The sequence below is a fragment of the Canis lupus genome, chromosome 30, assembly GCF_003254725.2.
Source record: "Canis lupus dingo isolate Sandy chromosome 30, ASM325472v2, whole genome shotgun sequence".
NCBI lineage: Eukaryota > Metazoa > Chordata > Mammalia > Carnivora > Canidae > Canis > Canis lupus.
The window spans coordinates 32,443,670-32,458,802 of NC_064272.1; the positions used below are offsets into that span (position 1 = coordinate 32,443,670).

General features: G+C 37.0%; 1 protein-coding gene across 6 annotated transcripts in view; it reads left to right on the top strand.

The window, feature by feature from the left end:
- Positions 1 to 15,133, top strand: part of PIAS1 (protein inhibitor of activated STAT 1) — a 116,137-nt gene that overhangs the window by 95,670 nt on the left and 5,334 nt on the right. For all 6 annotated transcript variants that reach the window (XM_025472362.3, XM_025472364.3, XM_025472361.3 and 3 more), the window contains 4 exons: positions 6,169 to 6,329; positions 8,230 to 8,360; positions 9,595 to 9,775; positions 13,568 to 13,710. In XM_025472362.3, coding sequence (XP_025328147.1) covers positions 6,169 to 6,329; positions 8,230 to 8,360; positions 9,595 to 9,775; positions 13,568 to 13,710 — 616 coding nt within the window. The remainder of the gene's footprint in view (positions 1 to 6,168; positions 6,330 to 8,229; positions 8,361 to 9,594; positions 9,776 to 13,567; positions 13,711 to 15,133) is intronic.

The following is a 15,133-nucleotide window of genomic DNA, read 5'->3' on the forward strand; positions in this document are numbered from 1 at the left end:
AAAAAGTAACTCAAAATGAATTAAAGACCTTAAACTTTTAAACTCTTAGAAGAAAATGTAGGGGGATAGTTTGATTGAATTTCACAGTGATTTCTTGGGCATAACACCAAAAATGTAAGTAGCAAAGCAAAAATAGAAGGACTATACCAAACTTAAAATCTGCATGTCAAAAAAAAAAAAATGAGAGTGAAAAAACCTATGGAGTGGGAGATCATTGCAAATCATATATCTGATAAGAGGTTAACAATATAAGAAACTTGGGATGCCTGGGTGGCTCAGTGGTTAAGTATCTGCCTTTGGCTCAAGGCATGATCCTGGAGTCCCAGGATCGAGTCCCACATCGGGCTCCCTGCATGGAGCCTGCTTCTCCCTCTGCCTGTGTTTCTGCCTCTCTCTCTCTTTATGTCTCTCATGAATAAATAAATAAAATCTTAAAAATATATATATATAAGAAACTTCTCCAGCTCAACAATAACAAACAACCTGATTGGAAAATGGGCAAAGGACTTGAATAGACATTTCTCCAAAGAAGATTTACAAATGGCCACAAACACATGGAAAGATGTTCTCCATTGCAAATCACTAAGGAAATGCAAATAAAATCCACATGAATTATTAATTTCATACCCATCAGGATGGCCACTATCCAAAGAAGAGTAGATACCAAATGTTGGTGAGGATGTAAAGACACTGGAACGAACCCTTGTACACTGTTGGTGGGAATGTAAAATGCTGCAGCCATTTTGGAAAACAGTGTGGAAGTTTCTCCAAAAAAGTAAAAAAAAAGTTTTGCCATATGCTCCAGTAGTTCCTCCTCTGGGTATATATTCAAAAGAATTCAAAGCAGGATCTCTAAAGAGAATATTTGTGCACCTATGTTCATTACAACATTATTCACAATAGCTAAGAGGTAGAAGCAACCCAAATGTATTTTGAGAGATGAATGGATAAAGAAAATGTGGTAAATATGTATATACAGTGGAATACTATGCACCATTTAAAAAGAAGAAAGCCATGTCCTATGCTACAACATGGATGAACCTCTAAATCATTCTGATAAACAAATAAGCCAGTCACAAGAACATAAGCACTGTGATTCCACTCATATGAAGTATCTAAAGCAGTCAAGACCATAGAAACAAAATAAAAGGTGGTTACCAAGGATTAGGGGGGAGGGGGAATTAGTGTTAGTGGATATCAAGTTTCAGCGTTAGAAGATGAAAAAGTTCAAGAAGTCTCTTGCACAACAAGGTGAATATACTTAACACTACTGAATTGAATGCTTCAAAATGGTTAAGGTGGTAAATTTAATATTACATGTTTTTACCACGATAGAAAATACAGGCCAGAGTCATGGGGTGGGTTCTTAAGTAAGAACATTAAGATAAATGTTATAACAGATTATAGTGTAAAGGAAGCTGGCATTTTTTTTTTAACATTAGGAAAATGGCTCACAGACCAAGGAAGTGGAAGGTAGGAAGAAGACAAAGATTTAAAAAAAAAAAAAAAAAAAAGTAACCTGTTTATCCTACCCTCCTTCCCCCAAACCCTTGTATCTATTTTCCTCCTCCATGTGATTTTTTACCATCCCATTCCATTAGAAAATACCAGTTCAGAGACCGAGAAATTTAGTAAAGTGCAGAAACTTCATTTTCCATTTAAATCAATAGAAGAAGTCTTGTTTTTCTGCAGTCTCCTTTTAAAAGTGTTTATAGTTGTTCTAATATATGTGATGTTTATATCATTAGATGAAGCATTTATTCATATAGATAAGCATTGTGCTATAAATCTTGGCGTTTTTACTTAGAGAACTAGTTTTGGATTTTATAGTTCAGGTGATCTTTATCTTATTAGAAAATTATATACTTTTAAAGATTTTATTTATTTATTCATGAGAAATAGAGAGAGAGAGGGGCAGAGACACAGGCAGAGGGAGAAGCAGGCTCCATGCAGGGAGCCTGATGTGGGACTTGATCCCCGGTCTCCAGGATCACACCCTGGGCTGAAGGTGGCACTAACCCTCTGAGCCACCAGGGCTGCCCTGTCTTATTAGAAAATATTAATCACGTTTTGCCTGTTGCACCTCTTAATAATGGGCCAACTTTAATGTTTCTTGCCTTATCGCCCCCGTTTCCTCCCTTTTTTTAGTTGCAACAGCTTTAGCAGTTCATTTTAAATTGACATCTGCTTTTAAAATTCAGATTATAGAAAAAAACAACTATATATATAAAATCCATAATTATAATACTTTTATGGATTTCTATTTGGCCGAAGGGAAAATCCCTTTACAATTATTCTGGAACATTAAGACAATATATTTTAGGTATGTTTTTACTCCAAAAAGTAGAACTTGGTAACGACAACTCTTCTATATATCAAATTTATAGAATAATAAAAGAGATTTGTTCTCTTTGAACTATGTAAATATGATATCTGACTGTGCATTTGAATTGCCCTTGTGATATACACAGCTCAAAATAAATGAGTTCCTGTTGTTTGTGTACCATTTAGCTAAAGGCAATGAAAATAATTAGAAATGTTTTTGCTCTTTAGGTATTTTTTAGTTCTGATTTATTAAAAATACAGCTGGAAGAGGGGCTCCTGGGTGGCTCAGTCGGTTGAGCATCCAACTCTTGGTTTCGGCTCATGTCACAATCTCAGGGTTGTGAGATTGAGCCTTGTGTTCATTGTCCCTGCATCTAGCTCTATGATCAGTGAGGTGTCTGCTTGCGGTTCTCCTGTTTCCCCACTTGTGCTCACTCTCTCTTTCTCTAAAATAAATAAATCTTTAAAAAAAAATACAACTGGAGGAATGTTTAAGAACCTACTTTGTGAAATACTCCCCAGACCTATGAACTTCTATACAAATGACTTGGAGTTGATAGAAGAAAAAAAAACCCTTGGAAATTTATTTATGAAATACTGTTGATGATAATGAAGAAGTTGTGAAATTATTCTTGATATCACTGTTCTTTTCTTTTTACAAGGAAAAAATACATGTTCTTGACTTTTTAGGGCCCTTTTGATGTAAGCTAGTTTCAACGTATCTAGGTGTAGGGTATTTTCTTTTGCAGCCTCGTCAGTTACTAAATAGTACTATTATGTCATAGTAAATTTAGTGGCATTGAGAGACTTGTTTGGGGGTTGATGCCCTATGAAGGAAAAAGGGAAATTGGTAATTATGAAGATGTTTAAAACTCTGCTTTTTTCCTGATACCATGTTAATCAGTATCCATTTGTAGATAAGTGTTTAGGATTTAGAAACTGTTTTTAAAATCAGAAATATGAGGAGTATTATCATAAAACACTTATTACTTAGTGATTCTGGGAAGCAAAGCATTTGTGTGACAGCTAATAAACAGCTCATTTGGAAGTGAACTTTTCCTTTTCTGTAACCATTTATAAATGTCTTTCCTGCATCCTTCACATAACAATGTTCCTTAAAACTCTGGGTAAATTTGTCAAGTGTGGCTGATCATCAGGCCCTGAAAGTAACTCTCTCACCAAAAAGATGAGCTGACAAGTGAGGCTTAGAGGGAGAAAAGTCTGTGAGATGATTGTGTAGAGAATAACTGCTTTTCAGAGTATACATTCTACAGCCTATGGCTTGGATTCTGAATCAGACTTTATGTCTTACCTTCTTATCTGCTGTCTTCATAAGCTATCCAAAATGGCCTACTAATTCTGCAATTCGTGGACTTTGTCTATGATTACTGTATTTGTAAAGGATTTTCCAGCCAGTGATTTCTCTACTTAGTATTTAGGCAGTAGCAAAAATACCTGCTCAGTAGGAATTTGCACTTCAGGTAAGTGAAGGTCTGCTTTCAGATATAAAAATTTAATTTAACGCCACCAAGCAGATTGTTATTTGGAAAATATTTCTGGAATAATGCAGTGTATTTTGGCTGACAGTAAATAGATGATTCTTGTGTTATAAGAACTGCTTTGTTCTTTTTTGCCTTTTCATCAGGTGTTCATATAAATCAAATCATAAAAATTGAATAGTAGTAAAATAGAGGAAAGAGTTGTTAAATATTAGGTGAGCTAGAATGGAAGAATGGCTGAGCTGAAATGTGGGTGTGTCTCCTACTAGCTTACAAAGTAATTTGAAACAGATAATGTTTCTGTACTTTAATTATAATAGGTGACATACATTGAGCACTAGTTTACTATATGTCAGGCAGTATACAATAAACATAACATAATTTAAATCCCACAATCTTATGACATAGATGGTATTTTTATCGCCATTTTACAAAGCTAGACTCGGGGAGACTAAATGAGATTCAGGATTCCCACAGTAAGTAAATTCAAATTTAGGTAGTCTGACTCCAGAATTCATACTCTGAATTGCCTCATAAAGTACTGCATACAGCCCCCTACACTCCATGAGTGGTCCGGTCCATCCTAGAGCTGGTCAGTGAAGTACAGCCAAGGCATTATTAGTCCACACACATGACCATCTTCCTGCTGTGTAGCACATACAGTTCCAAGTGCCAGGAATAAGAAACCAAGTCTCATGTATAGCAGTACATCTCGTAGGAGGAAACACATATATAAACAAGTAGTACCTAGTAGTGCACAGGGTAGAGTTGGGCACCCAGAGAAGGGAGCTGTCAGTTTTCTGTCTTTCCTGTCCAAACTTCTGACACTCTAAGTTGGCATTACTCCCTTCTCACAAGCTTATAGCACAGTCTGGGTCCTGTTTTATTCTTCATCAGTACATCCTGTTGAAGTAAGGAGGAAACAGTGTTACTTTGGAGATAGAAAAAGAGGCCCAGAAAGGTTAAGTGGCTTTCCTAGAGGCACAGTAAATCATTGGTACCAGAACAATAATTTAAGGCCACAAATGACACTTAATTTCCTTGGTAGAGTAGGAAATTGCACATTTCCCTGAAATTCTTCTTAGCCAAAATCCTTTTCCTCCTTTTTTCCTCATCTAACTCATATCCTTTTCAAGCCTTTTTGTTTTTCAAGCTCGCAAGTATGTGAGAAATCTTTTCCTGGTTAGCAAACAGTGTGGTTATTCAAAGTAGATAACTTCTCTACTGTATGGCCATAGTTGCTTACCAGGGCCCCATGGTGGTAACCCAGCTGCACTCTGTGAGGTGACCTCCAGGGAAGGAGCTGTGATGGGACAGCTCTCAGTGCAGTGTCTGTCCCCTGGGCCCAAGCTAGCAGCAGCTCAGGGACTGGATGAAGTAGGTTTCATTTTTCATGGGACAGGTTCTACTTAACCTCAGCCTAAGCAACATTTCAAGGTGAGAAGAGAAAGTCTCATAACATGGTGGACATGCTAGAGGTCTAAGGGATGTTTGCTGAATTGTCTCTGATGGTGTGCCCCGTGAGGGAAGAAATACAGAGTGCACACTCTTGACTTCTGTCTCGGAGCTGCCATTTGGCAACTGTGCCAAACATCCTGGGGAGTGCTTGCCCTTCGTTCTGTTTTGACCTGTGAACCGCTGTCATTCAGAGATCACGGTGAATGTCTTTATATCTGTATCCTGTAGTATTTAATAAGACATTGTTTTTCCACTTCCCAAATCCCTAGTAAAGTGATTCTTAAACTTTTTTGGATCACAGACTACTCTAAGAATTTGGTGGGGCACCTGTGTGGGTCAGTCGGTTAAGGGTCTGCTTTGGCCTCAGGTCGTGATCCCAGGGTTGGGGTTGAGCCCCAGCATTGGACCCCCTGCTAAGTGGGGAGTATGCATCTCCTTCCTGCTCTGCCCCTCCCTCCCACACTTGTGCACATGTGTGTGCATGCTCTCTTTCTTTCCCTCTCTCTCTCTTTCAAATGAATAAATTTTAAAACTCTTAAAGTGCTATCCCTAGGGAAATGCACAAACTTACAGAATTTTGCATATCATTTTAAGGAGTTCATGATTCTTTACTCCATAAGCTGATCTGTGAGCTTGGGGATGAGGGTGGGAATAACCCTTGCTGTAGACTTCCATAGTCACTGTGTTTAATATCTAAAGATATAGTATAATTTTTTAACATGTAGGTTTCATAGAAAATGTGTTTAATGTTCCTCCATATTGACAGAAAGTAAATATAATATGCTTTAAGTTAGAATACATACATACTGTGTTTCAGGAGATTTTTATCAAAACTTAAATTGAATAACAGTTGTCTAATATTTACTTTTGTCTCCCTCTTTTAAAGCTTGGTAAAATGCGGCTGACAATTCCATGTCGGGCCCTGACATGTTCTCATCTGCAGTGTTTTGATGCAACTCTTTATATTCAGATGAATGAGAAAAAACCAACCTGGGTTTGTCCTGTCTGTGATAAGAAGGCTCCATACGAACACCTTATTATTGATGGGTATGTCAATTTAAAGTGTTTACCATGGAATGGCCATCTGTTATCTGGATTTGTTATCCAACCAGGTTTAGGTTGAAAATTCTACAGGTAGTGTTTTCTGAGTAATACATTTTTAGGATTTTCTTGATTCTAGAAATTCACACTTTTCAAAGTAAGTACTATCACGAGTATTTTTCCTTTTTAAACTGACATCCTCCTATTTGGGAAGTGCATCCTTTACCATTTGTGTCTCCTTACTTTTACCATTTAAAGTACCATTGGTTCTGAGCAGGGTATGCTTACACCTTTTTCTCACATGAATCCATCTACCCCAAGCCATGCAGACCTTAGAGAAAGAGTGAAAGCACTGTGAAACTCTGGTTAACTTAAGCTCACCCAAATTGGACTTTTTAGTGGAAGTTAACCTGTTTTTGCAGATTTTTCTCTTGCTTCAGTCATGGTTCATCATACCTATTCCCCACTGTAAAGACTGCCTAAACTGATCAGCATGCTGAATAGCAGCTTTCTTGGTTTCTCTGTTTCCTCTGAAATACTTGTCTTTGTCTTTCTTGTTCACCTACAGCATCATAACAGTCATAACAGTCTCTCTTTTTTTTATTTAACACTCTTATGTTTTATCTCTCCTTCCAGACATCTTGGAATGTTTCTCTAAATGTACCCCTTATCCACTAGCCTCCTTCCTTGTCCTTTTTGCCACTGAACAAAAATAAATTGCGGAAAGAAGGATCTTCTTGACAGTTCCTATACTTCCAGCGAAACACTTAAGGCAGCTTACCTACAGCATTTGAGAAAACCTAGGAGTCTGAAGATGTACTATTAGGAAGGGGATACATTTAGCAATATAGTGTCACCTCGAGCTTGAAAAATAGCAGACCAATCATGGGAAAAACGTAAATGTGTCACTTAAATGTTTTACATTTAATCATTGAGAAATGACGGTGATCATTAATAAATCTAAATTGAGTAATACTGGGCAGCCCGGGTGGCTCAACTGTTTAGCGCCACCTTCATCCCAGGCCTGATCTGGAGACCCGGGATCGAGTCCCATGTCAGGCTCCCTGCATGGAACCTGCTTCTCCCTCTGCCTGTGTCTCTGCCCCTCCACCCTCTGTCTCTCATTTAAAAATAAAAAAAATATTTAAAAAATAATAATAATAAAATAAATTGAGTAATACTTTACCAGCGCTGTATAGTGCTCCATCAATTTTTTCCTTTTTTATTTTAAAAGCCGCATATGCATACATGTATTTATATACACATCTAAAGAAAAATGGAAAAACATAGGAAAATAAAAGGGCTTTCTGATGTATTTTCTGACTGGATTGTACAGTATTAATATTTTTTATCCTTTGGCTTCATTTCAGAATTGGACAGTTTTACATATTTTTGCAAATCTCATTTCTTAATATCTGCATATTTTTCAAGGAGAGGTAACATTCAGTACATATTTTTGTATGTATTGCTTCAATAAGATACGCTTATTGTAGACAATTTGGACAATGCACAAGAATATAAAGGAGAAAAAGAAATAGTCATGATGTCACCACTCAGAAATAACTGCTCTTTGTATACCATTCGCCCACAGAATTTTATTTTTACAATGTAGAATTTTATTTTCTTGGCCTCTTCCCACTTTCCTGTGAAATATTTTCCCACAGTATTAAAATATTTGAAAACCTCATTTTTCATGGTTATATAAGGTACCTTGTATAGGGTACCCATAATCTAAGTAATATTTCCCCAATATAGGTTTTAAGAACAAATACAACTTGTCTATTCTTTCTTCTTTCTCATCTATACGTGTACAAAACATTGGAGGTCGGAATGTTTTTTGAACAGCAGTACTTTAGCCTGTTTTCATACACAATGTGATATTCAAAAGACCACATGTTTTTTGTAGCTTGTTTATGGAAATCCTAAAGTACTGTACAGACTGCGATGAGATACAGTTTAAGGAAGATGGCTCTTGGGCACCTATGAGATCAAAAAAGGAAGTACAGGAAGTCTCTGCCTCGTACAATGGAGTTGATGGTGAGTACTGGTTTTCCAGAAGGGTGGGGCAGTCTCCCTGCTGTTGGGGGAGCCAGCTTTTCAGTAGCGGTTTACCGCTGCTAGCCCTGCTTTTCAGTATTAAAACGTATATATTTCCGGGAGCACCTGGCTGGCTCATCTCAGCAAAACGTGACTTTCTTGATCTCGGATTTGTGAGTTTGAGCCTCGCATTGGGTGTAGCGATTACTGGGGGGGAAAAAAAAAAACTTTTTAAAAAAAAGTATACACTTCTGAAAAACTCAGCAGTTCATGGGTAGCTCAAAAACTATTATTAAATTATTGACTAAATGTTCAGAAGTAGAGGGCATCTAGGTGCCTCAGTCGGTTAAGCATCTGCCTTTGGCTTAGGTCATGATCCTGGGTTCCTGGGATTGAGCCCCACTTCGGGGCTCCCTGCTCATTGGGAAGCCTGCTTCTCCCTCTCCCTCTGCCTGCCACTCACTCTGCTTGTTCTCTCTCTGTCAAATAAATAAATAAAATATTTTTTAAGAATGTTCAGAAGCAGTAAAACTCCTTTTAAATTCACTTTGCCAACTTTAAAAATTTGGGGAATCAAGATTTATTTTGTTTTAAAGATTTTATTTATTTACTCATGAAAGACACAGGGAGAGAAAGGCAGAGACATAGGCAGGGGGAGAAGCAGACTCCATGCAGGAAGCCTGACGCAGGACCTGATCCTGGGACTCTGGGATCACGCCCTAAGCCAAAGGCAAACACTCAACCACTGAGCTACCCAGGCGTCCCTGGGATACAAGATTTAAAAGTAACATAATCTACTAAGTCATTTGTAAGTTCATATTTTTGAAATGGTAATTTTGGATTTTTAAGAGATTTGGTAAAGAAAGATTCATTTATATTATTGTTTTTCTGATTTTTAGTTGTTTTTGCTGGAAAGAAGCTATTACCATACATTTCTTAAGTATCTCAAGTACATATGTAATATATAGTCTTTACCCTCAAACTGCTTTTATTCTGAAGTAGACATATATTTTGATTGTTTGCCGTAATTCAGAATTGTCTTACAAACAAAGAAAATCTTTAACAACCAATAATAAAGTAGTAGTTTTAAGCTTAGGAAACTGGAGCTACTCTCAGACCCCAGCAATATTGTATTCCTACCCCGTAATTGATAAACTCATCCATAGGCACACTGAGGAAAAAAGAGACGTATCATATGTCCTTTTTGCCTTGTGTTTTGATCATTCCCACACAGGATGCTTGAGCTCCACATTGGAGCATCAGGTGGCTTCTCACCACCAGTCCTCAAATAAAAATAAGAAAGTAGAGGTGATTGACTTAACCATAGACAGTTCCTCTGATGAAGAGGAGGAAGAGCCTTCTGCCAAGAGGACCTGTCCTTCCCTATCTCCCACATCACCACTAAATAATAAAGGGTAAGTACTGAGACCTTAAAAAGTCATTGTGAGAGTTAATTTTGCAATACGATTTAAAAGATCTGCCTAATAAAATGATTATGCATGATTGTAAAACTTAACTGAGTAATCAAAGTGTAGGTTGGCTTTTCCCCAGGTGTGTGATATTCTTGAGGGGCTGGGGTAATACATTAAAGGAGTTCCTTGGATACAGTATTTATCATACCAAAGGATACTCTAGTACAGGGGTTCTCAAACTTTGGTGTACAGCAGAGTCACCCAGAGGGCTCATTAAAACACACATCACTCCCCTATTCCCCCAAGTCTGATTCAGGAGTAGGGACTGAGAAACCTCTTCAGTTCTTACGGAATCTTAATGTTGCTCATAGGATTTAGAACATTTACTCAAACTGGAAATGTATGCTGTAAGATTAATCCTGAGTTGAGTCTTTCAAGTAGGAAGACCAGGGGAATGCTTTAAACCTGCCTCATAGTGTTTGAAGTTGGCAGTGAAAGAAGTTGGAGACTGAAGTTGCAGGGCACAGTGCTTTTTGTTTTGCAGACTCATTTCCCATATTTCCTATTAGTTTCATATCAGTAATAATGTACCTTGGTTATGCTTCAGTTCAGTTTAGCAAACATTGTTATCTACTTTAGGTAAAACACCTTGTGCTTAATAAAATGAGTAAGTACCGTCCTAACCTTAAAGAGTTTAGCGTTTTGTAGAAGATGGTAAAACAAGTAGCTAGCTCTAGGTGTACTCTTAAATAGACTCAGCCTCATGAGACAAACCAAGGATTCTCAACAAAGAGATTGCATGTTTTACTAAAGCACAATTGTAGCACACTAAAGGTAAATCTAGAAATAGGTGTGCCCTTTTTAGGTATGTATCAGGAGAATGGTGTAGCTTATTGGAACTGAATAGGAGCTATTCAAAAAATCTCCTTCCAACAAACAGTAGTGCCTGAAGAAAGAATGTTAAGTGAGAAGGAAGGTCCACAGAAGGCATTGTTGCGAGATTTCAGGGTTCAAGAGAGAGAGTTAACATCAGACCCAAAGCAGGCATTTTCATGCTTGGAGTGAAATCCTTTTCAGGTTTGAGACTGTTTGATGAGATAAAAGATCTTCTATTTGAGGATGTTTGTAGTTATTTGAAAGGTAAGAGTTGCAACAGTAAAAGCATAATTGTGATAAATACATAACTCACTTGTTAGAAACAAACTTTGTTTGAGGAATCTTCATAATACAATAAAACCCTGTTACACGAGTTGGTATTTTCACTCTAGAGTAGCTATCAGCACACATCAGACAGCAATAAAGACATTAATAGCAATGTCATTCTTAAAAAAAAAAAGAAAAAAAGAATTATCTAAACAGTAATTCTACTTTAAATCCTACTTTATGAAAACTTACCTCTGATGAAAGCCTACCTTGATGGCTGTTCCCCAATAAGACTGACCTTATTATTACACCAACTTATTTTATGAATATGAGTGGGAGAAAAAGAAAAGTCAAATTGCCAGAAGCTGCTATAGTTAGAACAAATATCAATAGAATCTTGATTCTGAGATATTTTGTATTCATTATCCAACCATACTATGGCCAAACACATATTATCGTATTATTTTTTTAGATGCCATAATTGCAACATTAAAAGGTATTTCATAAATCTCTGGGTATATAAATACTTTTTATGGGTTAAATGCACCATTGTGTATAAGTTCGTTCTACTCTTTAGAATATTTATAGTAGTCACATACATATATATATAAACTATGCCATAATTTTGCTCTCTTGACTATAAACGTTTCCTTAAAAGAAACTTTTGAGTGTTTAGAAATCTAATATTTCAGATCTTTAGATGTTTGCTTTGCTGTTTTTCCAAAAACAGGTGTGTTTATTATGTTTAAAAAATTACATTAAATGCATTAACTACTTCCTAAGCTTCCGAGTAACCAATTAAATCCAGATATGATATTTACAAATGCCAGACCTTTCTCTATTTTCCTATAAAAACAAGCAACCTGAAAGTTTATGACATTTTTAGAAGGATAATGCCATATTCAACACTAGTGGCCATTTTGCAAGAATAACTAGCCAATAAATAAAAACTTAAACCCTAAGCATATTGTATTTGTTACTGTGCAATGTAAAGGTGGAAATGCATGTTCAGAATATTATCACAAAATTGAAAGAAAAGTTGCCAGTTAGGAATTAGAGGCAAACACTAGTAAATGTAAAACATTTTACTGTCTTCAGCCACCGAGTGTTTAGTATTCATCCAGAAATTCCCTTTGCTGTGTGGTGTATGCCAAGATGTTTTCAAAGGCTAACATATCTGATCTGCTTTCTTCTCTCTTATAATCCCTTAGGCATTGTCAGAAGAGACAGCTAATGGAAAATGGTACTTTTTATAGATGTAAGAGGTTTAATTAAGTTTCCATTAGACAAAACATTTTTATGAGGTAAATGAGAGTATATTTTATGCTTCATATCTCATTCATAAAAATGTGGTAGATGGCCATAACTAGAATTCTATTCCTGAAAATCCAGCCTTGGCCTCTTTTGAAATATTCTGAACTTGGATTACACCATTGAAGTTGATCTCCACACCCAAGTACTTTATATGTTTTACAAGCAAAAATCAGCCTCTTTATACCCTATTTTCTCTTTACTTTCCATAATTTATATGCCTATTAGCCCCTTCTGTGGTTGTGCTTAATAAAATGAGTAAGTACCATCCTAACCTTAAAGAGTTTAGACTCTATATTTATATTAGAATTCTTTCTTTTTCTTTTCAAAATCATTTCAGTTCTTCTTTTTTTCATTTCTTTTTCTCCTTTTTGCTTTTTACTTAATTTTTTGTAAAGAAAAAGGATTTAGGGACGCCTGGGTGGTGCAGTCGGTTAAGCATCCAACTTTTTGGTTTTGGCTCAGGTCATGATGTTGGAGTCATGGGATACTCAGTGGGATACTCAGTGTGGTATCTGCTTGGGATCTTCTCACCCCTGCTCACTCACCTGTTCATGCTCGCTTGCTCTCTCTTTCTCTGGAATAAATCTTTTTTAAAAAAGAAAAAAGGTTTAACTTCTCAGCTACTTAAACATTTCATGCTGTTCTTCCAGAATCCCTCATTTTGTTCTCTTCCCCTCTCATAACCTCCCTCAGTTCTGTTCTCCCTCTCCACCACCACCTGTTTATTTTGAAGCATCTCTTCTTATCTTGCTGCCTTCATTCATTTAGCAGGCCTTGTATGCAAACAATGTGCTGGTGAGCGTGCAGGGCATTAGGGACACCAGGGTAAACAGTTCCTTGTCTTCGTCTCTGTTCCATAAAGCTTACAAGTCTGAGGGCCAGGTGTTAACTCCACTGCTCAGATTGCTACTGTCCCCCAGGCTTGTCTGTATGTGTTTTCTTTGCAAGGATTTACCTATACTTTACTAGACAGCACTCTAGTGTTTACTTTTAAAAGTTTTCAGAATTGCAGCTGCTATAGATACCTTTCACTCATGTCTTACTGAAGTGTCTCAGCCATGCTTTCTCTGTGCATTCAGAAAGTGTAGGTGAGACAGCTTGGTATATATGAATGTTGGATATGCTGCTGCACCCATCCATTTCTCCCTTTAGCCCCTGGAAAGCGCTACTGTATATACAGATTATCTCCTAGTAATGAAGATAGTCTAAATTATATATTATTTTGCTTGTCTTTTTATTTTCAGCACAAAACCTAGGATTCATTTTGTGAGATGCAGTCCCTTATTAAACTTAGAAGTTCAACTGACTCATGAAAATTATGTGAACCTTTCCTTCTAGCATATTAAGTCTTCCACATCAAGCATCTCCAGTGTCCCGCACCCCGAGCCTCCCTGCTGTAGACACAAGCTACATTAATACATCCCTCATCCAAGACTACAGGCATCCTTTCCACATGACACCCATGCCTTATGACCTACAAGGTGAGTCACCGGTTCTTCTCTCTTGTCACATAGCATTATGAATATGTTTCATCTACATGGTCTTCCTCTGGGTGAGTCTAAGGAAGAATGGAAAGACTGAAAAAGCGGTGGCTTGGCCTAGGGAACTGGGAGAAATATATATACTGTGGTCATAAATAAATAGAGATCCAATTTCTTGTTTGTACCTTCATCAGTAACCATTATTTTACTACCAGTGGTGAAAGTAGTATGATAATCTTTAGGTTTTGTGAGCTTCAAAATAGTCTGCAGATTGTTTTGGGGTGACTTTCAATATGTTGCTTTGAATTTTGATATTTATAAAAATTATTCTGTGTTCCCTGAATCCAGTTATAATGCAACAGGCATTGTGGGTAACTATGTTGTGTTATCTTTTAAATAGTACTGAATTGAGGGGGATCCCTGGGTGGCTCAATGGTTTGGCACCTGCCTTCAGCCCAGGGCATGATCCTGGAGTCCCGGAATCGAGTCCCACATCGGGCTCCCTGCATGGAGCCTGCTTCTCTCTCTGCCTGTGTCTCTGCCTCTCTCTCTCTTTCTCTGTGTGTGTGTGTTTGTGTGTGTGTGTATCTTATGAATAAATAAATAAAATCTTTTAAAATAAATAAATAAATAAATGAATAGTACTGAATTGAGATATTGGCAAGTTATAGTTTTTGTTCCAGTGAACCTGATTCTTCTAAAAGTAGTTTGAAATGTCAGCAGACTCACTGCACAATGTATTTTGAGTTGATTATAATTATTTACATTATCAAAAGGTTGTTCTCCTATATCTTCGTAATTTAATAATTTGTATATCTAAGAATATTTTTATTCTAAAAATGATATATGCTCATTGTAGAAAATTTAATACAAAAATGTAAAGTGGAAGTTTCCCTCCACCCCTCCCCTACAGAAAAATCTGGGACTAAGAATCCGACACAGAGATTCTTGGAAGCTGAGATAGTTGAGTAGATTCTTAGTGATTGTTAGGAAAACCCTCTCTGAGCTGTGTCCAGAAGAACTCTGCAGTGAGGGGAAATGCTGTAATTTATAGTGGCCATTGGCCACATAGAGTTATTGAGCATTTTGACACAGGGCTAGTGTGACTGAATAATTGAAGTTTTTCATTTTACTTAATCTTAATGAATTTAGATCCACATCATGGGGTTAGTGGCTACTCTATCAGACAGTGCAGCCCTGTTTCTCACTTAGGCTACTGCCAGATCTCACTATCAGGAACCACAGTGCTATCCATTTTGCAGATCCTCATGTTATAATGTGTTCTAGTGTAGACAGTGAATGGATCTCCAAAGTATCGGTGTTGTTGTCATATTTTTCTCTACATCTGCTTGTTGTCCTTTCCCCCAAGTTGCAATCTCATAGTAAGGCATTTTATTCAAATGGGTTTTCTTGTTCTTCGTCC